The 26129-nt window shown below is 36.6% G+C and overlaps 1 protein-coding gene across 1 annotated transcript in view; it reads right to left on the reverse strand.

Moving 5' to 3' along the window:
* The window catches only part of LOC107041857 (dystonin), a 183055-nt gene that overhangs the window by 45892 nt on the left and 111034 nt on the right, over positions 1–26129 (reverse strand). Inside the window, exons 6-10 of the mRNA XM_015262660.1 lie at positions 11394–11673; positions 8457–9165; positions 6575–7148; positions 3986–5695; positions 3444–3527 (exon numbers count right to left, since the gene is read on the reverse strand). Coding sequence (XP_015118146.1) covers positions 3444–3527; positions 3986–5695; positions 6575–7148; positions 8457–9165; positions 11394–11673 — 3357 coding nt within the window. The remainder of the gene's footprint in view (positions 1–3443; positions 3528–3985; positions 5696–6574; positions 7149–8456; positions 9166–11393; positions 11674–26129) is intronic.

Raw genomic sequence — 26129 nt, forward strand, 5'->3', positions numbered from 1 at the left:
TTTTTAAAAAGAATAACAGAGGGATTTCCTCGGTTTCATCAATGAAACGTAGTTTCGGGTGTTCACTACAAGTCGCCTGTGTCGCATGTCACTTGACCTTGAACGTCTTAACTATTTTTGAATTGTCATCAAAGCCCTGAATCTGTAATCATCTTGGAGAGGATGATTAAAAATTCAGGAATAATGTAAACGTAGGGAGCGGCGAGATCAGAGGCAATCGAAATATCTTGAACATTCGTTAATAAATACTAGCGACGTTTTTATGCGCAGAGGCTATCGATAAGATTACAAAGAAATGTGTCAATGAGTTATGAACGTAACTAATTGAGGTGATTACTGTTTCTTAGCAGCTGGTAGATTCGAGGAGAAGATTGAATATTTACGGGGACCTAATTACATGAATAATTGTGCATTACGATGTCAAACCTCTTTATTATCTTGATTTCGATTTTTAGTCTATGGGGGTTGGAAATTTTTGGCTGAAATTTCACGCGCGCTTTTGAGACATTTTTATCACATGGTTCCACTGAAATTTCGAGGAATTTGGGCTTAAAAATTGCCAATTTTTTGGAAAAATCTGTAGAAACTGTAAATTTTAGTTAAACCATTAAGTAAAATTAATAGGAATGACAAATATTCAGGTAAAACTACTCTCAAATCATCAATTAATTAAATTTTCAGCGTAATTTGTTACTAAATATTCACGTTCTCATCGAAAATTCAAGTTTCGTAATTCTCGTCTGTCTGCCGTCAAAAGACTTGGAATTTCCTTGAATTACCAGTGCAATCTGAAATTTCATAATCATGTCCCCTTCGTCGAATTAAACCCCACTCCCCTGAAAATCGCAACAAAACTGTCCCTGAAATTTCAATTTGTTTCCGACAGTGCAGATCAATCAAACTCTTTTTCTATTCGCAATCCTGATCTCTCGACTGATATCAGGTAAACACCGTCGAACCCACTCTGAGGAAGACATTTATGGCAGGAGAGATAAAAAAACCTGAGCGAAAAGAAAAAATAGCAAGGACACCTGCCCACGCGCGTGCAACAGCAGCTGCGCCAGTTAGCTGCACCACAATTATTGATACTCCACCACAATTTGTGCAGAGGATAAACCAAGGAATAATCGAACAATTCCCCGATTAAGATCCGTACAATTTTCCCTCATGATTAGCCCTTATCAATCTCGTCGATGCATGATTATTTTCCGATTCCTACACATGTTATTATCGTCGCGGTAATGGCAAAACGATAGACCTTAAACGCATGTGGAATAAAAAACCTGCATTAATCCTTCGCTTGATTTATAATGACACAGTTTCATCGTTCGGTTAGCAAGTCTTTAAGGAATATCAAAGATACATAATCAACTGGAATACGTTGGGGCGGTTGAATTAAATGGCGTCACTCACTATTCAGAAATTTCAGTGATGTCATGTGGGAGTTATCGCCGCTGCGACTGGCATTGAGCATATGAATTTTTTCCCCTCCTAGCCCATTTTTTTTTTCACGTTTAGAAGCGCGACTATTCGCAGTGCGAAAGCAAATTAATTCGGGTGGCAGACGAAACCGGTTCTCAAGGAGCGCATAAACACTCACTGTGTTGTTTTTGTATTGTGCAAATTTACAGATAATTTGAATGGTGCTACAGGAGTTACGGGCTGCGAAGGTTACAGTTGAAGAGGTCCTTTGAGATGTAACTAATGATTGTTTCGATAGAGTGTGGAGTTGCGTGATTTGTACAACTTTTTGGGGAGATGATCGTTATCGAGAGCTTTTAGTACTACGATTTACCCAATTTTACTAGGTAGTTTAGGTTTTGGGGGTTGTTCAAGCTATTTGGGTACTGCCGGTATTTACAACGTTTTTTTGCGGATTTTGTGCCTGAGATGGTCTGGAATAATTGCCTTTACAAGGATTTTTTATTATTAATGTTTCAAAGGTATTGAGATGGTTGGTAATTATGCCAAACCCTACAAACAATATGAAACAAACTCACCTGCAATGCCATATCATCCGGATACTGCTGCGCAAGTTTTTGAACACGCTCTTGGCAGAGGCTGACGAGTGTTGTGTATCTCCTGTTGAGATTATCGAGATCGTGTGCAATGCTGTCCACCGTTGTGACGGACTCGCGTCTCGGTCGTTTAACGGATGCATCCAGTGATGGGCAGAGTTCTTCGAGCTGTTCCTTGAAGGATCTCAACCTCTGGCCATAAATCTATGGAGGCCGGTTAGTCCGTTATGGTTAGTACATTAGGATCTCTAATAATCACTACTCTTTATAGTTTTTTGGCGGAGAAGCGACAACAACAGCTAGGATTCTACATTTCTAATACATCATGTACGAAAAATTTTCATAGAAAAATCTAGCAAATTCGCTAGAAAATTCTATTGGATTTCTATCGAATTTTCTATTGTTTTTTTCTGTAGAAATTCCTATAGATATTTTCTATAGAAATTTTCTGAAGTTTCTCTTCTTTTTTTAATGAAAAGAGAAGCAATAAAGTGGAAAAAACTTGGAAAATTCATGTCGAGAAATTCCTAGAGTAAATTTCAATGAAATATTTTCCATTGGACATTTTCCATGGAAAAACTCACAATAAAGCTGCGAAATTTTCCAACAGAACCGGCCAAAAACTAATGGAATTTCCAATAAAATTTTCCATCGAATTCGTCAAGTGATTCTGTGAAATTTTTTCGCACATCATTTTCTACTTATTACTAGGAACAGTGTGGTAATAATAACCTTAGCATAAATTAATAAACATTATGTAATTTTAGCATAAAAATTTTGCAAACTGTCTTAATAAATAATTATGTGTATTGAATTAGCGATTGCTTTTAATTTTGAAAGATCAAAATGTAATCCAAATGTAAATTCTAAGTTATTGTACCACACTGAGATGATCTACTGGTTCTCTGATTAATTAATCTACAAGAATTTACCGCCTGCTACCAAAAATCCATTTATTCCATCACCCAACCCAAGCACCATTCAACCATGCTATTCATTTTAGAAGAGTAATCAGTAAAAAATATGATAATATACATTAATAATCGTGAGTGAACGGTAGTAAGACCCTTCAATAATTAGAAACTGAAAGCAGCAGATAAAAAAGCCAAACCTGAGTGTCCACAAGAAAGAAAATATACAACAAAACTCATAGAATTCACATATTGCCATAGTTTTGTAGTGCGTACGACCGTGCGGAGAAGTCGATACGTTAATCAACAACGACAGTACATCTTTATCGTTGTTCGCTGAAAGGAAGAGGCTGAAGAACAATTTACAGATGATTCTGATACCAATGGTGATGTACAATGTAGATCTACTTAAATCTAGTAAATAGTCGCAATTCTCATTCATCCAGGCATTCACTCCCATAGGCTTCGTGGCTATTTGTACTGCTTTGCAAATTGCTATTTCAATGAATCTTACCTTGCCCTCGCGTATCAATCTGCCTCCAGTGACGTTGACAGCTTCCACTGTTGGTGCACGATCACATACTCTGTTCAATAGATTCTGCAGGCAAATAGGATTCATAAATTTTTTTCAAATTCTTTCTTAATCATTTGTCTTTGTGGCAAAACATAAAATGAATGAAGCAGTTTAAAGAAATAAATGTGTACTAGAATAATGCAAAAAGTAATTGAAAAATATAAGAATTTGTGTTTTTTAAGTTTTTAAAAGTTGAAATATGTATCCTATTTTTCATTGCTTTTACTAATCGTATAATTTTCAAGATAAAAATATCATATTCCGGAAATTGAATTACAGCCAAATTAAGTTTCTTTCTTCCATGTTTGAATGAAAAAAAAAATCTTTTTTTAACAAAAATTAAAACAATAAAAATTTTCAATGTTTTTTTTGAATTTCTACTTGATAAATGTGAAATTCCACAAAAGTGGAATAATTCAAAATAAAATAAATAAATCAAATAAAAGAAGCAATTACTAAGTAAAATAATTTAAAGCACTAACCTTCGTTGTCTCAAGCTCATGTGCCTTATTGAGCACCGGTGAAGTAGCCTCCAGCTTCTTATAGCTATCATCAACAAAGTCGACTTCACTCTGATAAGAAGTGTGATACTTCTGAGCAAGAGCATAAGCAGCTTCAGCACTCCTCATCCTATCCACCACCTGTCCACAAATGTTCGTCCACCTCGAGTTCAACCTGCTGACCTCAGCATCGAGACGATCCATATCGCTGTGAGGGCCACGATGATTGGGTCTAGATTTCTCCACAAGCCTCCTAGCATTATGCGCATCATCATTGAGCTGGTCCATGGCAATCTGCTGCTGTCCAATGGCATTCTGCAGAACCATGAGATCCTCCAGAACGATCTGAAGTCCTTTGACATCAGAAGGCAGCTCAGAGTACGAGGCGAGTTTAATCTCAAACTCAGAGATAGTCGCAGTATTCTCCTCCAATCCAGACAGCACAATCTCCACACACTTGAGTCTCTCAATGTACAGATTACTGAGATTCCACAAGTGATTCCACTTAGTCATGACGTCGTCCAGCCTATTCCTCATGGCTGGTGTCTTCAGTGTTATTCCCCTGAAGGTCTGCTGCGCTTGCTCATAATCAGGTGCCAGTCTCTGCAGATTCTGCTCAAAGTCCTTGTGCTCGAGAACAAGATGCTCGAGGCTATCCAAGTCCCTGGGCAGTGGTGAGGCAATTCTGATATTAAGAATCCTCTCGTACTCGTCGAGAGACTGCTTCAGGGAGGAAAGTTGATCATCAAAGATCCTCCCAGCATTTCTGGACTCCTCCTCAGCCCTGGCCCTCTTCTCAAAGTCGTCGAACAGCCTGTTGACATCAGCTATTTCCCTCCTGAGTCTTCTCAGCTGAGGATCAGCTGGATCCCCCTCAGCGAGGAGCTTCTCAGCGTCTTCGTTGAGGGCTCGTCTGATCGTCGCTCGTTGCTCCTGTCCCATTGCCAGAAACTGGGGAAAGTCCCAGCCCTTGACGACCTTGATAGTTGCAAAAATGGTGTTTTGCCTCAGACGAAGGTGTTTTCGTTGCCAGAGGGCAGTGGTTCTGTCGTGCTGGCGACGAAGACGTTCAGCAGCGTCGAGGGCGTCCTTGTCTGGGGGCTGAAGTGAGAAGCAAACACCTGGCACTGGAGACTCCACACCCTGGGAATTCTTTACCCTCCACTTTACTCTACCAGAGTTATCGTAGAGTGTGCACTGCTCGTTCTTCTCGATGGACATGTTGACTTGTTTGTATTCGCAGATGCAGGTCACCTGGAGGGGTCTCGTCACCGGTTGTCTCCGCTGTTTCATTGGGACAATCAGCTTTGCCTGGTCCACTAGACGCCTGACTTGCTTCTCGTGGCTCTCCAACTCAACTCTGAGCTCACTCAAACCCCTCTGCAAACGCTCGCCCTCGTCAATGCTGAATTCAGATTGAGAGTAGATGGTGTTGAGGACCTCGTCCTGCTTCGAGAGCCACTGCTCAGCCTGCTGGACCTCTTTGAAGAACTGCTGACTCTCCGCTGCGTGCTTCAGGTGGACCTCCAGGCAGTGGGTCAATTGCAAGAGCCAGGAGCATGCCTTCAGCATTGCTGAACTGTATGCCTCGATTGTCTTCGAGGCTGGGTGCCCCTGACTTATGAGAATCTCAGCACGTTGCTGCACTGCTACGTACTGGATCTCACGTTTCTCCATGTCGTTCATCAGATTCTGGAAGAGGAAATGGATTTTTCGAGATTGCGGTGGTTTTTTGGGGATTGGGGAGATAGGGTGGAGTGTACCTCTGATCCTGAGCCAAATGTATGCTTGTAAAGGATAAAATTTAATGAATAGATAGCGATTATATGGTGGAGAATGAAACAATACCTTATTTTGAGATCTCAAAGGTTTTTAAATAAGATTTTCACAGGAATTTCCAGCATGAGGTTATTAAACTCATGTTTGTGTATTGAATGCACCTTTTTGTGCTAAATTTCTTAACATAGTACGTAAATTTGTGATGGATTGTCATAGCAGTTTTGTGTTTTGGAAAGTTTGTAATTATTAGCATAGAATGCATCGATTGTTCCATGAAGTGCCGAATTATTATTAATCATTACTTTTATAATGAAATTTTCAGCTAGGAAAATGGTTCGATCTTTAGTAGTTGTTGATTTGGTTTTAGCAATGAGTATATTGCATCATAGTGTATTCTTTCCAATTTATGAGCCAATTCTTTCGAATGTGGGTGATAAATGTAAAGACCACAGTTAATTATTGCGCGAATAAATATTAAGTTGATAAATCCTCTACGGATTTTTAAAGCATTAATAAAAAAAATTAATAAATAAACAAGATTTTCCAAAAAAGCTTAATTTGAAGATGATAATTTCACATGAATTCTGAAAGTCTTCAGTTGAGTTGAAAAGTCTCAAAATAAAGCTTGTTTTTTTTCGGTGAAGTAATGAGTGATTAAATAATTATTCCTATAAAATGAAAGGTAAAAATGATATTATTTAATTGAAATAATTGAGACAATAACATAATCCCTTCATTAAATGGTGCGACTGTTCTCAAATTTACAGCAAAGATAATAATCATGTAATTTACCTCATAATATTGTTCCACACTCTGCACATTGAGATTCTTGTCGCTCCAGTCTCTTGTGACTTCAATCTCCTCCTTAGCATTGAACCAGTGCAGCTCTCTAGTCGCTGACTGAACAAAATCATGAAGAACATCGAGATCCGACAGACGTTTGTTAGATATCTCCAGCAAGTCCGAATATATCTGCTGCAGTGTGCTGAGATGTTGACTGTATAGTGACAATTCCTCACCGTGAAAATTACTCTTAGCGTAGACGCATTTCTCAACTTTACTTCGAAATTGCTCGATGTTCTTGTGCTCGCGCTGATGAATGTCCCATTCGTTCTTTATGCTGGGCAGATCAGAGCCATAGTCAGCCTCCTGGAGCTGTTTGAGTTTGTTCTTACACCAGTCAATGCAGTCGTGTAAATTACGAAAATGTGGATTTGTATCGACTAAACGTGTCTCGTGAACAGTTGTACGATGTTTTGTGACAACACGCTCCTCAACTGGAAATGATACTGCTGAGAGGGGCTCAACTAGACGCTTGTGCAATAGAGAGCGCAATGACACCCAGCGCTGATGTAATTTTTGCACTCTGAAAATGTTGGAACGAGGCATTGATCAGTGAAAATGGAATCGGTGATATTTCACTCGGGTTTTGTAAGCAATACCATGTGAAGAGAAATTTTTGGAGGAAGTGTCTAACATTACGTATTTTTTCTGTTATTTTTATCCAACTGATAAAGGAATTAGAGACATACTTGTCACAAATAATTTTTTGAACTAAGAGAATAGAATATTTATTGAATGAATTTAATGCCAAAGTCAAAATTTCTAGCATTTTTTGCCATTTTCTCGTTTCTTGATAGAAAAAAACGATTTCTTCAAGTCATGAATACCTCACGAAACTCTTACTCCAAGCGGTTTGTCCTCAAGAGATGATATATTTCATTCGTTTCGTAGTTGGTACAATACTTGACAATTTTGAGCTGAATCCGGTACAGTTCTTGGAAAATTTTATTACAGGAATTTCAGGGAATTTCGTCATTGAAAATTCTGAATTTAAGGAACGATCTATAGAAACTGTAAATTTTATCTGAATTAGTGCCTGAAGCTTCATAGAATAGAATTGCCTGAAAATTTAGCAATATTCTTGAATTTTCAGTAAAATGTCATATTTTATGATTGATTTACGGTAAATTTTTTGGAAATTGTGATCCAGCGATAGTTCTACTTTTAAATTTTATGGAATTTTCTCACTGAAATAGACGAAAGCTGTACATTTCCATTCAATTATTCCAAGAAAATTAATAGAAATAAAGAAAATTGAGGTAAACATATTCTCCAATTCCCAATTAATTGAAAAATTCTACATAATTTGATCCTAAATATTCATGTTTATATTAAAAATTCACGTAAATTGAGAAATTTATGTTTTCCCATTGCTTGCCAATTTAGAATTTTAAAGATTTTTCAAAGAAACCCTAAATTTCATGATTTTTCTCTCCCTAAATCGAATTCAATATCACTCTAATGAAAATAAATATTCAACTATTCATAAAATCTCAATTTTCCATTGAAATGAATTGATAAATAGTGCAAATACAATTAATAACAAATTAATAAAAATGAAGAAAATTCTCTAATTTCCAATTAACTGAAAATTCTGCGTTATTATTTGATTCTAAATGTTCATGTTTCTGTTGAAAGTTCAAATAAGTTGGAAAATTCGCGTCTTCCTATTGCCCAAAAACGTATAATTCCATTGATTTTCTAAAAAAAAACCAAATGTCACGATTTTTCTCCCGCAAAGTCGAATTCAATGTCACTCTTCCGCAAACCCCTACCCAACTGTCCCTGAAATTTCAATTTTCCACTGAAACGACCTGATCCTCAAACTTACCTCTTATACAGTTCACCAGCCTGGCTGTACTTCCCATCGATGAGAGTCTGAACATCAGTAAAGATATTCTGAATCGAGATTTCAGTGCTGCGAATGTCCTGTTCCAACAGATCCACCGCGTGCTTCGCCTCGAGTGGATGCAGACGATCGAGACGACGAGCCTCGTCCTCCACCCTTCGCTCCAATTCCTCCAGACGATTGTCCGTCGCTTTCATCTCACGATGAACTTTCTCAGCGAGTCTCTGGAGTCGCTCCAAGCGTTTTATCTCATCCAGCACCGCCTGCTCTCTCTCCTGGTGGAGCAGCATCAGACGATTCCAATTCTTATCGATAACATCTATGTGCAACTCTTGCTCCATGTCTACTTCACCCACAGCCTCGAAGTACTTCTGTAGATCGCGGAATATGTGGGTGAGTCGTTGTTTGTCGCGGTACCTCAGGGGCACTTCTTCGTTCTTGAATTTGGCATTGTCAGCTGCCAATTTTTTCATCTCAATCAGAGTCGGGGGGAATGCGCGCTCCTGCATTATGGAGATCTTCTCGCGTATCCACAGGTGGAGGGAACTTGCGAGCTCACGGTATTCGGCTGAACGTCTTTGAGCGTCAGCATCGTACAGGGGGTGGATTGGCGGGGGCTCGGGGAATACATCGTAGAGCGAGGAGATGTACGTTATCAGAGACTTCTCGTCCGGTTCGGGGGTATCGACATCTGGAAGAATAGGGAGCGTTTTTTTATTTCTGCGGAATGTATAAGCCACACTGATAGAAAGGATTATTCCATTCTATTGTGTCTATCACTTTTTAAGGAGTTATTGTTAACGAAGGGACTTGGTTGGAGACGAGGATTCGGTCTCACCAAATGTTCATTCGTTAATAGTTAAATGCATATTTGAGGAGTCTTGTTTGATTCGACTTTCACCTTTCGAGTGAATCATTCGTTGATCAAGACGTCGCGTGAGATTTGTTATGTTCAATGTTATATATTCCCTTAATTACATATTCGAGCTCAAAGTTGCCATATTTGTGACTGGACGTTTCAATTTGATTTGTTATATTTGTTATATTGACTATATTGTTGAATGAAATTTTCAATTCTGTTGCATTTGGAAATTTTTATAGTTCTACTGGAATTTCAAGGAATTCCGTCATTGGAAATTCAAAATTTTATGGGAAAATGTGTGGAAACTGAATTTTAGTTCAACTATCGTATGAAATTGGGAAAATGCGGGTGAAGATACTCTCGATTTTTCAATAAATTGGGAATTCAGGGTAATTTGGTGCTGAATATGCATCTTTTGATTGGAAATTCAAGAACGTAAAATTTGCAAGTTTTTTAGGAAATTCACGAACATTCTCACATTTTCTGAAAAAAACTGGGATTTTTTTACAAATGTCAAGAATATTCTCAAGTTTTCTAAAAAATTAGAAGAAATTGTTTATTTTTTTTTAGAAAATTTCGAAAAAACCTTGGGGTTTTTAGAAAAATAAAACGTACCGTCTTCCAAGGACAGTTTCCTTCAAGGATTCATCCCTTTCGATACATATTCCTGAACAATGGTCGTCCACCGCACGCATCTTTAAACGCAATTATAAAAGAGTGCCGGTGTCACGGTGGGTGAGCGCGAGCGGAAGTGGTGTCGGGTAACCGTGACCAAAAGAATATGTGCTACATAGACGATTCCGAGTACGCATATCCAGGTATAAGGCTATTCGTCATTCATAATAAAATCGTGGAAATGAACTTTCATTTTGCAGTAAATCGAGATCCGAAATTGTAACTGTCTGATTTTGCGACTCGAAAAATGGTTTAGGATCGGGTATGATTTGTCAAATGAGTTGAGCGCTTGGCACGACTTCCCCTTCGTTCTGCTGACCTATTGATCTTGGGGGAAATGATTCTAGGACAGTTGTGATTCGAGGATTAGAGAATCCTGATCAGTGCTCACTACCTCAGACACGACGTGGCCCAATTGACTCGGAAGAAAATTTCCTTCATCTTTCTAAATCTGTTTAAGGATGTTTCAACCGGGAATTTAGCTCCAAAAATTGAATCGGGGGTATCGCAATTTCTTTTGTCATCACAACATGAAGAAGAAAGGTTTGTGCGAAATAAGGGGGAGATCATTTGTTTTTTAATTTCATGAAATTGAAAGTTGACAGTTCCACTGAAATGTTAAGGGATTCCGTCATTGAAAAACCAAATATTCCATTGATTGTCTGTTCGAATGACAATCAAGAAAATACTCGATTCTTGAATTCAATTATTCCCTGAAAATTCGGAAAAATCAGGAAAACTCATGTGATTTGGTTTCTACATAGTCATGTTCCATTGGAAATTCAATCAAGTTGTAAAAATTCCGCCTCACTCCGACTGAAAACTCGTGAGTTCCTTGAACTCTACCTAAAACTTGAAATTTTGTTGAGCCCTATCGATCTCCATTAATTAAAATTCAATTCATCGATTAGTTTTTTTAATTTTCGATCTTTTCGTTTGTTTCAATGCCATTCAGTCGAAGTTAAAAGATGATTACGATAGCTGTATTGGTTGATTTGATTTTTATGATGATTGTTGAAAATTTTGAATTTTTCATGAATTTCCCTGAAGGTGAGCTTTCTGACGGTTTCTTCAAATGTGATGTTTCAAATTCACTCAAGTACGTATAAATGAAATTTTTCGTAAAAACGAAAATCGGTTGTACAGAAGAAAGGGACAATAAGAATAATGATGATGATAACATTCAACTAAGTTGAAAATCTGACAAATTTAGTTGAAAAGAAATCTTATTGAATTCAATGAAATGAAATGAAATAAACAATGAATTATACATGATAGAAGGAAACGATGGGTAAATAACCACTCGGAAGCATATTGCTAATTTGTCAGCAAAAACAACTATACTATATGCAATACTTGCTTTAGAATAAATATTGTCATACCTTCGGGATCGAGAAGCCTGGTAACGTGGTACTCGCGCTCGGCGATGTAGAAAACTTGATGCAGTCGTTCTCTCGCTTGACAGGAACGCGCTGTCTTCCAGTCGATGAGGTCGGGACGGTTTCGATGAAGTAATGCACTGAATGCGAGGCCATCGCGCCATGAACCAGTGAAATCCGTAACACGAACACCCGGATAACGTGCAGTTGACCGTTTCGCCCAGCGCAGCAGTGCTTCGCGTGCAGTCACGTTCGGCTCTTGTCCAACCACTATATCGGATATCTAAAATCGAAATGACGTTATGTTAATCATTAGACCATTCGCATTATGACTCGAGAAAAAATTGCGATTTATTGAGCATTGGAATTTTCATCAATTATTCTCAGGCTGAGAGGCTCGACACATGAAGATGTTTCATACCGCATTAAAGCCAATGTATGCTAATGCTGAGATTCAAATGGCAAGGAGACGGTTCCATGTTGCATGAGGCATTATCTTATCGCTAACACTACATTACATAAAAATAGCTTTCTAAAATAATGGTATTTTCGCCTTTCGATCTGTGGTGCAACTATGATTTTCTAATTACGGGAGAGGTGGAGAGGAAGAGTTTTATGGAAATTTACAAAGTTCAGGTGAACTACTGCGTGAAGCGAAAACTTTTTTTAATGGGGGCATTGGGGCGAGGATGTTGGTCTGAATTGAAGAATTCTCGGGGCTAAATCAAGTGAAATCTTTGGACTTCTAGGTGTTCAATAGAAATCATCGACGAATGAAACGGTTTACAAATGAATAAATTGTCTTCTCTCGGATGTCACGATAATACCGATCAATTTTATGAGTGCAATTGGATATTGAATCACAAAATTTTAGTGGAAGAACCCAAAAATTCAAAGAAAATTTTTGTTTTTATTAATTATGATGTACACTTTTGAAATTTTTAATCACATCATAATTTCGCTGAAATTTCAAGGGATTTCGGTATTGAAAATTAAAAATTCTATGAAAAAATGAAGGGCGATCAAATTTTAGTTCAATTATTCCATAAAAATTGATAGAAATTGGGAAAATTAAGGAAATAGTATTCTTCAATTTCCATTAATTAAAACTTCAGCGTAATTTGTTGCTGAATATTCATGTTTTGATTGAAGAATTCAATACTTTGAAATATGCTCCTCATCCTGCTGCTGACAAATCTGAAATTTCAGTGAACTTTCTGCGGAATCTGAAATTTCGCGATTTTTTCCCCTCAAATGGAATTCCATCTCACTCTCCTAAACATTACTAGTCAACTGCCCATGAAATTTAATGAGATCCAGTAATATCGCCTCTTCAAATAGCAAAAATTGTTCTTAAATCCACAGAAACATGTTCCAATTAAGAATTCGTGCCTCTCGGTATGAATTCAACGACACGAAGAAGGGAAAACGATACTATTCCTAAAAAAATATCAGACGAGGAAGTGTTAGAGCATCCAGGAAGCTTATAAAATTAAATGATAGGCCGTTTTAAGTTCAACCTATCACGATTCTCCGCGAAATAGCCTCAACCCGATAAATAAACCTCACCCGACTACTAGACTCTCACTGTATCCAATACAATTTTGCACTTATTCCCCTTCATTATTTTTTTTCCTTCTCCATTTTCTTATTCTTCTGACGAGTGGATCGTCTCATTGTGCAGGAAATTGTACCTGCATTCGCGAGTAACGGTTACATGGTGACGGCAAACGATTGATCAGGAGGCTGGGCCCTCTCTCTGTGAAGTCCATTGTGAAATGTAAGAATCACCGCAATCTCATTTCCGGGATTGAGAATTGGCGGTAATAGTTTTTGTCATCTGACACTCACCCTCTTCATCTCTGTTGAAAATTATTGCTGTTGACTGTGGCTAATTAATAATAGTTGATGGAATTCCATAATTTTGAACATCAAGTGTGACCTTCGGGACGCGCTATTCAACGTGAAGATGTTTTCCTTCTCAATCTGTTAATTATTTTCTCATGATAATGATGCAATAAAAGTGTCGTGAGAGAGTCGTACGACATGTTTATTCTTCGAAGGATGGAGGAAGAATTTTTGAGGAGTGAGACGAGCTTGTGGCCTTGATCGTGACACTAGAAAATTATTTGTCGTTTGGAGGTCTCGTGGTTTGGTAGTGGAGAGGTTCGAGAGGATGAGAAAACTCAATCTGGGGATGAGTTGTTGACGAGTATCTTTGAATTTATATTGATTGTTTTGCCACAATTTTTGGGGGGGAAATTTTGGGAGACGAAATTTTGTTGGTGAGTTTTTCATAGAAATATGAAGTAGGTTTGAGGAACTTTCATGCGAATTTAAAATTTAAATTGATGTGATGACAAAAAAATTTCTAGTGAAAACGAGTAAAACATTCACTGATTTATTTATACGAAATTGTTAGAGAATTTTTTTTAGTGAAAAATGAAATAATTTGGAGGATTTGGATGAAAATTTCTATTTTGAATTGAGATTACAATGAGAATGTTTAAAAAATATGAAAATTTGAGGAACAATTGTCTCGAATCTCCGGCTGGTTTCAAAATTCATTCAACTGCTATTTTCAATAAATTTTTACGATAATTTCATCATTCTCGCTCAGAAGTTTAGGATTTTTTTGAAGTTCCTGTATAAATGTCGCTTTCACCAAAAAAATGAGATAATTTTGAAGATTTGCAATGAAAATTTAAATTTTTGATTGAGATTATGTAACACTTGTCTCGAATCTGCGAGGGATTTTAAAATTCAAGCAACTGTCTTCTTTATTCTGCTGAATTGTTACGATAATTTCCCCATTCTCCCTCATAAATGTAGAATTTTCTTCAATTTCCACCATAGATGTCACTTTCAATTAAATTTCTACAAATTCCCAACTATTACAGAGCACTTTCGCTGAAGATTCTCCTCGTGGAGCGGAAAACCGCTCCAAAAATTCCGCTATCTCCCTTAAATTCCTAAATACTCAGGAGAAACGGAACTTTCAACAAAATTGACTCATCTCAAACTCGTTTCACCACTCAGCCACTGAATGGACAATTGGCAACAGCTACTCCAAGAATCATAAATTCATCCGTGATAATCCACAATAAAATACAGATCATAATCACAGCAGTAGAACAATTGAAGAGTAATTTTTTGAAGGAATAGAATGGAATAGAATAGAATTCATCATCATTCAGTTGGTGAATACAGTAACTGTTTTACACCTACATAAGCTTCTCATTCTCAACGACTAATACCTATAAAAATAAACGATAAAAGATAACATATTTGCTTGTAACCTCGACCTGAAAGCGGCCAACAAACAATTTTCCTGAGAATTCGTTCTATAGAGCAGAAATACAGCTCCGAAAATTCCGCAAATTCTCAAATATTCGGGGAAAACTGAAATCTCAACAAAATCGACTCGTCTCGAACTCGTTTCACCATTCCACTACTGATTTAGTCATGATCAGTTGGTAAGAATCCCTTCAGTTAAAAAATTTCACATTTTAGATCTACTGAAATTTCAAGGAATTTTGAAATTTAAAATTCAGAATTTCATGGAAAACTCAGTGAAAACTGTAAATTTCAGTTCAATTGTCCCCTGAAAATTCGTAGAAATTTGCAGAAAATTCAAATACATCGAGGAATTCTCATCTCAATGCTGTTAAAAAATTTGGAATTCCACTTAATTTTCAGTGAAACCTGAATTTTCCTCCCATAAAACGCACTCAATACCACTCTCCAAGAAATTACTAGTCTGCTGCCCATGAAATTTCATTCCTCTTCCAACAGTGTAATGCATAATTAACAAAGATCATCAGTCAAAGCCCCGATAATCAAAAATCGCAATGCACGTCATCCCCCCTCAAAAAATCATAAAACCAAACTATAGGAACTAATTGGTTTGACGAGACTCTCGCCCTGTCACCCCGATGTCACTCTGAACCGAGAAAGTCGGCGCGAGTCCCTCTCATGGAAAAATAAACAAGCGAAAATAACGAGAATTAAAAAAAAAGCCTCAAAATGAAGAAGGAAAAAAGTGCAGTTTCACCACACGGATTTTATGGCGGGGCCATACGTTATGATCGTTCATTTGTCTCCTTATGGGGCCAGATAGTCGTGGCCCGACATCGCCATAAACAGATCCTGATGACGTCAGGGCCCATCGAGTGTGGCAACTGCGGGAGAACCGAGAGGTGGGCGAGTCCGATTGCTCTCACATTCAGTGCAAGATGAAATGACTGATCACAACTTTGAAAATAATTCCACAGTCATCGATAATCGAATATTTGATGATTATCTCTTCAAGTGAACATCTCCATAAAAGAATCACTGATCCATATCTTCTTTACATTACATTCCATCGAATCACTTCAGAATTCGATAAATAATGTTAAAATCTTTTGATATTTTTCCCTGATTTTTTAAACATTTTTTTAATGCTCTGTAACGATTCAAGACAGGTCACAAAGACTCGTTAACTCAATCTTTGAATTCAGTAGCGAAGTGGTAAAACGGTACAAGTCAATTTTGACTATTGACCAGTTTTCAGTGAATATCTCGGAATCTAAAGGAGATAACAAAATTTTTATCATAACCTTTTTTGTAAAGCCCATTGAGAGCTACAACAAATGTCATAACGAAAATTTCGCTATCTCCCTTATATTCGGAATTATTTCTCAAAAACTCAACTGGGAGATAAGTCGACTTAACCGTTTTACCACTTCGCTACTGAATTGTTAATTCAGTTATTAATAGTAATTATGAATTGTCAACATTGATTTAATATTTTCAATGTTAGATCGTCCCAAGGGCTCAATAAACATCGGAATTCCGAGGAAAAAAATTGAAATGTCATCAAGTGTCTCGTCATCTCCGCAATTAAACATCTTCAAGAAAAACGCTGTTGTATGTTATTTTAATTATATTCCATCGTATAATTGCGGAATTATCAAGAAATGATTTTTCACAAATTTTATATCTTCTCTCCATTTTTTAATACTTTTTAAATCTGTCTTAATGACTCGGAGGGCGTCACCAAGGATCGAGAAATCAACCATTGGACTATTAATTAAATTATTAATTATTGATAATAATTAACAATTGTTTTCGTAATAATTATTAATTATAGCTAATTATGAATTATAATTATGACTTCAATATTTTCATTTTTCTATCTTCACAAAGACTCAATAAACATTGGAATCCCAAGGAAAAAATCGCAACATCATCAATGATCAAATGTCTCGTCATCATCTCCTCAATTAAGCATCTCCATAAAAAAACTCGGTGATCTATATCTCAATCCGATCGAAACGATTTTCCACCGAACAAAAGAGAAAGACGAATAATTCATGCAACAACGCCTTTACATCAGTTTTCATCTACAATTAAACTGGGTTAATTGAGGGAAGATGAGTTAATCAGGTTAGCCACATGGACAAGCTCAACTGATTCTCCATTTCGCGATCGTATTACCCATTTCGATATGAATAAGAAAGTCGTGTGGGATCGTGCGGCATCAGGTGGGGAATCCAGCTGAGAGGGAAAAGAAGTGAGGATGGTTTTTGTTGGGGTATAAAACCGGTAGTTGGGAGGGCATTGCTGCGCAATTACTAGGATGAAATAAATGCTTCCTGGAAGAGGGCAACTTGAGGCTGCGTTCAGGGATCGTGCCTCGGAGTGGAGTAGCTGAATTTGTAAGACACAGAGTAATAAACATATTTACATTCTGACAATTAGTTGTTTCAGTTTTCAGCTCAGAAGAAATTTTTTGCTTCCGAGTGGAAGATTTTGTCTGTTTTATTCACTGAGAATTATCAAGGGTACAATGAGAAAACAAGTGTTTTTTGAGAAGTATCTCTTTACTTGCATCAAAAAATTCGTGGCTTGAAAATTACCAAACGCACATCTCACACTAAAAAAAAAAAATCTTCCGCCAAGAAATTTTATTATTGTCCGAAAAATGAAGAGAGTTTCTTCACATTGAGAAAACGATTTCTCAAATCAATTAAAGTGATTTTTGCATTAAAATATTTTAGTATTGAGGCTAAAAAACTATTAAATGAATTAATTCAATTTTACTTGGTGTGAGAAATCGCTTTACTTGACGAGTTTTTATTTTCTTAGTGCGAGATATTTTACTCTTGAAAATTTTCAAGTCAGAAGTTTCTTGATATAAGTATTTCTTAAAAACCTTTGTTTTTGTCAGTGTAATGCAAGTGTCATCCGCAGACATTCAAACATGAAGATTTTAATTAAATTGCATGAAAATTTTTTTGAAGAATTCAGTGACAATCAAACATTTTTAATTACGATATTGATTTCTGCAAAAATTTGACGTATGAATGAATTTTAGAAAATTATTTGCTCCTCAATTATCATCATTTTGGATTTTCGGAATTGTGTCTGATCTTGAAAACATTTTCTACTTAGGGCCGGTTGCACCAAGCCCTGTTGTTAGCCAAATACATCGTGATCGTATGACGATCACCGTCACGGTCAATCCTTGACGGTGATTTGACGGTATACGAATTCAGATAAAAATTACGGAACGTTCTGGAAAAATCCCGTGACTCGAGGCCCGGCTGTACTATCTTTCGAATGTTATCTGGATTTTTTTCATCTTTCGTAATCCAAAATTGTCAATTGAGTGGTACATCATGTAGAAATTCCCAAAAATGATGATAAAATGATGAAGAAAAAATAGAAAAATCCTTAACTTTTTCAAAGAACGTTTTTAATTGAGATTTAGAAGGAGTTGAAAAAAGTGGAAATTACAAATATCTGATTCGCTGTGGCAAATTATCTATTAGCTATCATTTTTCACGGTGGATAACAAAACACTAACTCCTCACGGGAAGTGACAGCTAGGTATCTCAATTTTCAAAACAGTGGTATGTAGTCATCTGCCATTTTTATGTGATAAAAGTGTGATTAAAAAATTCTCGAAAATATTACAACTTTTTTCAAAGAGCCTTTTCCGTAATAAATGTCTCTGTGCAGTGTGGAAAAAGATTTACGAAATCAGTCTTCCCCTTGCATGATATTGGGTGACAGGCCGCCATTTGTCACCGTAAATCAGATACATTTTTCAATTTCTTGTTCTTCAACTTATTCTGAATATATATTAAAAATACGCTTTGAAAAAATTGAGAATTTTTTCTACTTTTTTAAAATTATTCATTCATAATTTTTCAAAACTTCTGCATGCTGCAGGACTTAATTGACAATTTCAGATGACGAAAGATGAGAAAAAAAAATCGAGATAACGTTCGAAAGATAGTACACCCGGGCCTTAAGGTAAAAATTACGTGACAGTTCCGTAAAATTTTCTACAACCGCCTTGCGCTCCGGAATTACGGAAAAGATACGTAATTTTTATTGAATATTTCTCTCCTTGCATTATTAGGGATTCACAATTGCGAAATTGAACGAGTAAAATCATAACTCTAAAAAAGCTTGTTTTTTAGACTTATGAAAAAAAAAAATTAGAACAGCTTGAATATGCCAAATTGAAACATCCCCGAACACCTTGAAAAACCATCGTAGGACGATACTAATCCAGATGTCGTCCCAAACCGGTCAATTCGACATTGATACAAATCAATAAATTCGATCCCCCGACGCGTGGGCGTCAGTCGAATGCCACACACAGCAAAAAAAAAATCGTAGGCGGAGATCCGCAGATCCATAGACGGTTCGTTTGTGCTTCCGTTCTGTCAACATGACAGAATAATCGAGTGTTGTTAAATCTCGAGGCAAATGAGTATCTCCTGACACAGGAACAAGGACTTATCTGTATGCAGACCAAGTCGTCACAATAAGAACTGACGCAAGCCGAGTGTAATCTCTCGCTCTCTCTCCCCCCCTCTCTCTCTCTCTCTCTCTCTCTCTCTCTCTCTCACCTTGTCCCGAATACAGGTGTGCAAGGGGCGGGATAGGAAAAGAGGCGTCGTCCTAGCAATAGACAAAAGTGAATGGGAGAATGAAGATGTCTGTCGTTTAACGAGATAATCGGGCTCAGGTGTGTTTTATTTCATTCAAACCGGTATCTGGCACTTTCCTGACTGTTTAAGGGCACAACTCTCGCTCTCGGTGAGACGGAGGTCTTCCAGGGGAGTTAGAAAGCTGAGGTTAACGCTGGGAAACGGGGGAATTCAGCAATGAGGTGACTTTTGCTGTTTTCAGTTTGCTCTATTTTTCTAGTCTGAGTTTAAATGATCCGCTCGGTTGGAAAATTAGTCTTGAAATGTCGGGTGAGAAATCGTGAAATGTGCGATGTAAGAACGAGGAATGAATTGAATTTGTAGGCAGAGAGAGAATTACTGAAAATTGGTTGAAAAATTTTGGTCTACATTTCTGATAGACTTGTTGGATGGTTTTAGCGAGTAGTTTAACTGGAATTTTGGGGAATTTTGGCGCGAGTTGATGAGAACATTAATGGAAAGTGGAAAATTTAGGTGAATTATTTCATGAAAATCAAAAATGAGAAGAATGCAATTCATTATTGAATTTTTGAAGGAAATTGGAAATTTTAGGAACTTCCAACCCTAAATTTAATTCAATGTCGCTCGACTGAGAATTATTATTAGACTATCTATGAAATTTTAATTTTTTAAATACATTAATAAATTATTTTTATTGGTAAAAAATTTTGGCTGAAATTTCCGGGACAGTTCAGAATTTTGTCATTAAAAATTCATATTTTTATGTAGAAATCAGTCTAAACTATAATTTTCAGTTCAATTATTGAAAATTGATAGAATTCAGGAAAATTCAGGTAAATATATTCTTGAAGTTTCAACTTATTGAAAATTCCCCATTGCTACTGAATATTCACGCATTCGTGAATCAACAATCCCACGAAAAATTCGTTCTTAAATTGAATTCAATTTCCCGAAATAGAAAATAATTTTTAATAAACTGGGGTTTCTCTTTTTCGCGCTCTGACTGGAGCAGATTTTTGTTCACAATCTTCAATTCCACTGACATTTCGAGGAATTTCATTGATAGTTCCACTGACAAGTCGAGGAATTTCGTAAATGAAAGTTCATAATTTGATGTGAAAATCAATGAAAACTGTAAATTTCAGTTCAATTATTCCATGAAAATCAATAGAATGCAAGAAAATTCAAGTAAATATATTCTTAAAGGTTCAACTTCACGAATACTTATAGAAAATTCTGAGAGTAATGAAGATTCATGTCTTCATGAATCAAAAATTCCATAAAAAATTTGTTTTTAAACTGAATTCAATTCCCCAAGATTGAAAATCATTTTCAATAAACTGAGATTTCTCTTTCGCGAGCTCCGACTAGAGCAGAATCAGGATCCAGCTCCAATCAGGTTCCTTATCCCTCTATCGATTTTTGTTCACATTTTTTATAACTCAATTTTCCGACTCAATTAACTTCAGGTTTCCAATCGTGCTTTTATTTTCCGCAATGATTTCGCCCGGTGAAAGTCGCACTGGCCTTACCCGAACTGTCTTAGTCTTCGGTGAACCCTGGGCGGTGACCTTGCTGTATTGGGCAGACTGCAGTGACTTAACGTGTGCACGATTTGTCAGATCCTCAGCAACACTTTTCTCCTCACCACGCGTCAGTGTTGTTGTCTTCCGTATTATTCGTGTCACGATGCGACGTGTTCCGTTCTCACCGCGTTTAGAGGTCTTTGTCGACTCAATCGACGAGCCTAGTTTATCAAATTATTTATCTCTCGGGTATATATTTCTTTTTTTTTGTCCGAGAAACTCGTTTTTCCAGTTGGGACTCGATGATTCATTATTTTTGTTGGATTTAAATTAGTGCGGAAAAAAATAAATTCCCAAATTGGCGATTTTCCCAGTGTTTCGAGACTTTTGTGAAATTTGAAATTTGAAATCATTGGAAATTCACAAAAAAAATTACCTATTTTACCCCAGTACGGGAAAAAAATTCCTCAATTTCCGAAATCGATTAAAAATAAATTGTTTGTTTAAAAAAATTGAACGTTCAATTTCTCCAACTTTTCGAATGAAAGAAAAAATTGTTTTCCCCCTATTAAAAACAATAATATAATTTTCATTGTTTTTGTGGACTTTAAATTAATGCAGAGGAAAATGAATTCCCAAATTGGTAATTTTCCTGGTGTTGCGAGACTTTTATGAAATCTTAAATTTTCAATGATTGGAAATTCACAAAAAAAACTACCTATTTTGCCCCAGTAACTGAAAAAATTTTCTCAATTTCCGAAAATAATTAAACATGAATTGTTTTTGTTTTAAATAAAATTGAAAGTTCAATTTCTCCAACTTTTCGAATGAAAGAAAAAATAGTTTTCCCCTTATTAAAAAGAATAATTTAATTTTCTCCCAGTAATTTCCAGTGCATAATGCATGAATCCAGGTTATCTCTGCCATTATTCAGCCGGTTGATAATTGGAATTCATGTTGTAATTAAGGAAAAACCAAAGCAGTTTCAAAGTAGAAATCCCATTATCATTAAAAAACATAATTTTACCAGTCTAGCCATGTAGAGCCCCAAACGCGTGGGCAAGATCAAGGTCTCGGATCAGCTGTTTCCTATTTTGTCTCGGAAATTTATTTATGTAAATTGGCCGAGCCAAACCCACCGCCGATGCACTGTTACAAATTTTTGGGTGAAGTTTCCGCGAAACTTTTATGAAATTTTTATTAATGACATTTTAATTGTAGTTCCACTGAAATGTTAAGGAATTGCGCAATTAAGAATTGAAAATTTTATCTAGAAATCAATGGAAATTGTAAATTTTAGTTCAACTATTCCAAGAAAATTAACAGAAATTATAAAAGTTCAGGTGAATATATCCTTCAATTTTCAATTCATTGAAATTTCAACGTAATTTGCAACCGAATATGCATGTTCTAATCAAAAATTCAAGGAAATTAATAAATCCTTGTATTCCTGCTGCTCAAAAATATAGAATTGAATAGAATTTGAGAATTAAATTTTCACCGAAATCAGAAATTTAATTTTTTCTCCCCTAAATCCAATTGCATGTCACTCTCCCAAAAATTACTGGTCAAGTCCATAATATTTCAATGTTTCAATTTCAAAATTTCAAATTTCACGATTTCCCGTACACAGAAATTGTGACAAAGAGTGACATTGAATCCGATTTGGAGGAAAAATAGTTATGAAATTTCAAGTTGCAGGTAGAATTCAAGAAAATTCATAAAGTTTTCAGTGGCAGTGAGACGGAAATTTCACAATTTGATTGAATTTTCAATGGAACATGAATGTTCAGAAACAAAATAACATGAATATTAAATTTTTCCTTGAATTTTCCTGATTTTTCCCAACTTCCACGGAATAATTGCTCTGAAAAATCAAAAATTTTATTGATTTTCGATCATTCGAGCCGAAAATCACTGGAATATTCCATTTTTCAATGACAAGATTCCCGAAATTTCAGGGGAAATTGAACATGATAAAAATTTTCGCGATTCGCCACGGAAAATTCAGACAAAAATTTTTCCACAGTATAAATCGCAGTCCCCCCAATTCCTCGAGTCTCTCGGACAAACCCTAGACCCCCAACCCCCCAAAAAATACCTAAAACTTCGGTGGACAATCGTCGCTTAGTATAAACCGCCTGGAGATCACTGGCGGGGCTGGACCCCGCGACATTATCGCGGTCGTCCTCCTCCCGCGTGCCCTGCACGAAGAGCCGGCCGCTCTTGCTGAACCGATACATCGACATCACAAACCTCAATTCCTCGAATAAAATTCAAATTCAAGCAGAACCGTTAAATGTCATTCCCCATGCAGTCACAACTCTCCCCTAGCCCCCTCGACGCCTGAAGAATCCCGTTCTTCACATGTGATTATGAAACTGTTGACATTCCACGGAGATAACACAACCGAACCACAGCCTCAACCACTGACAATACAATTATCCCACCGAACCACTCAAACAATTCAATCCAATAAAAAAATAAACTGATTATCCACACTGAGATTTCGATTTAACCCAGCGAGAACGTGTCGTATCAAAACTCAAAAGTACACTGTTAAATATTCCTTTCACTCAGTGAATCACTGAAGAGTCAACTTCCCACTGTCGTAGGAATCCAACGCAAGTGACGCCTCCATGCACAGTTATTACGTAAAATTGAAGAACCAGCAATGAAAAATGAACTCTAAAAAATGTAATTCAAAATTCGCGATAGGTATGAGTTGTGGCCGAGAGCACGCGGGATTCAACACTCGTTGTTATTCGTTCGTTACAGGTGGATTTATGGAGCAATCGCTTTGTTTATTATTACGGATGATTCCAGGGTTAATCCCCACCATTGTCCTCGTCACAACCACGCAGTGGTGACGTCAAATCATAAATAAATAGGTGAATTTGTGGGTTTAAGATTGGTACTTTTGAATGATACCAGGCGCTCGGGAATACGCGCGCTCCTGCCACGGAACCGGCACATCCACTGACTGTTGCGCTTTGGATCTTCCCCACCCGCATCTGCCACTACTCCAGCGAGTACGGAACGATGGTTAAACGTTGAACTGGGGGTGAGGGGGAGGGGGAGGGGGAGGGGGAGGAGGAGGAGGAGGAGGGAAAATGTAATACGTTGCACAGGTGAGACACATACTATCCCCTCCGCCCGGGAGTTTTTAAAGTCAGTATCGTTTATAATGGGGTAATGGAGGTGCGCATGCGTGGAGGTGAGGCTCAACCTGGCCTCAGTGGTTAAGCGTGGGCGAAACCCGACGTTTTCGAATCGTATTGTCCTTCCGACTTTCCTTTTGTGGAGGATACCTTTTTTTATGTTTTTTTTGGGGGGGAGGGGGGGAGGTGAAACATTTAAGGAGGATCATTTTGGGGAGGGGAGGGGATGTGGAAGTAATTAAGGATATTCAATGCCTTTTAGAGTTGGGATCACGCACTGTTTTTGAATTTGAAATTGAAATTTTTGGTGCATGTATTGGCAATCTTCATTAAGGGGAGACGGAACCCCTGCGTTTATATGAATTTTTAGAATTGTTTTCTCCTGTAATTATTATTTTTTACTCATTACACTACTTCATTGACTCAACAATGCGATAATCGAGTCGATAAAGTAATTTCATAGATAGAAATTAATAATTGTCGGAGAAAACACAATTCTAAGATTTGATGTAGACAAAGGGGTTCCGTCTCCCCTTAAGGATAAGTCGTATCCAAGGTCTTTGGCTATTTTTTCTTTAGTGAAATGGTTTTCTACTTTTGTCGTCGAACACTAGAGCTGAACATTGAGATCCGTTTGACTCTGAATTTTCGGACATTTTACAATGATTTTATTATTTAAACTTGGCAGGTCTGAATTTGAATCTCGATATTGAATCGTTAGAAAACATTTTAAAAATGTGAGTTTGCGAGTTAGGATCACGCACTGTTTTTAAAATTTATGATTGAAATCTGCGATACAACTATTAGAAATCCTTATCAATTCTTACTCAATTTTATGGAAAAATCAATGGAAACGGTAAATTTCAGTTCAATTATTCCAAGAGAATCAACAAAAATCTGGAAAATTTTGGTGAAAAAATTCTTGAGTTTTCAAAAAATTGACAATTGACCGCAATTTGGAACAACATATTTATGTTTTAATTGCCTAGTGACGTAAGTTGAGGAATTATTCTTTGAGACTGTGTCTCTATCACACAAAATAGGGACGAACCCATAAAAAATACGAATTATATTGCTTTCATGTCAAGAACAATTAAACGAAAGTCATTAAAAGCCCCTTTACGAGTGAATTAAGTGAGGCAATGCCTTAAATTTCTTCAAAATAGTGATTAAACTTCGGAATTCTTCAGATACAACGGAGAATGATAAGAAATACTTGATAATTACTTTTTGTATTTATATATCAAGAAACGTGTTGTTTTTCAATAGATCATTTTCCCCGAGCTAGAATGGAGTGTAATACACACTAGTGATAGAAAAAAATAGCAATTTCATGGACAATTAACTAGTAATTTTCAAGAGAGCGGCATTGAATTCGGGTTATGGGGGAAAACAGTGGAATATTTTTTATTTCCATCAATTTATATGAAATAAATGCACTGAAATTTACAGCTTCGATTGATTTTTCCAGAAAGTTTTGAATTTTCCAGGATGAAATTCCTTAAAATTTCTGGGAAATCATGATAAACACGACGAAAATTATTTGGTGAATTTCAACTACTAATTAATTAAAATTCAGAAAAGATTTTTCAATTTCATTCGACAACCATTTAGTAAATTTTCGATAAATGTTAATAATGTTAATAATGTCAATTTTTTGGATGGATCAAATTTAACAACAAATTGTTGATTATTGCGAAACCTTTTTATTGCCGTATCTTCTATTCGAGACACTGATCCATTATCAAGACAGAAACGATTGCGGGATTGTTTCCAAATGTATAATTGCCCTCACCATCTAGCTTGGTAGTCAAAAATGATGGAATGTATTGAATTAAAGGTTCAACCTGGTTGCTTTTTATTTATAAATAACATTGTTAAAAATTTCTAGCCGAAAACTCCCGTGAGCTCCTTGGAATCTTCTTCTCCTTGAAATTTCAAGTAATGTCGTTACGAAGAATTCTAAATCAATTGATTAGTTGAAATTCATCAAATAATTTTCTCCCTGAAATTGACATATCATTCTCCATTCATCTCATTCAAGTGTTCCATTTTTCCTCTTATTTCTATTCAACATAATGATTTAGTTACCCACATCAA

Source organism: Diachasma alloeum, unplaced genomic scaffold (assembly GCF_001412515.2).
Source record: "Diachasma alloeum isolate Michigan unplaced genomic scaffold, Dall2.0 Dall_scaffold_00179, whole genome shotgun sequence".
Classification (NCBI taxonomy): Eukaryota; Metazoa; Arthropoda; class Insecta; order Hymenoptera; family Braconidae; genus Diachasma; species Diachasma alloeum.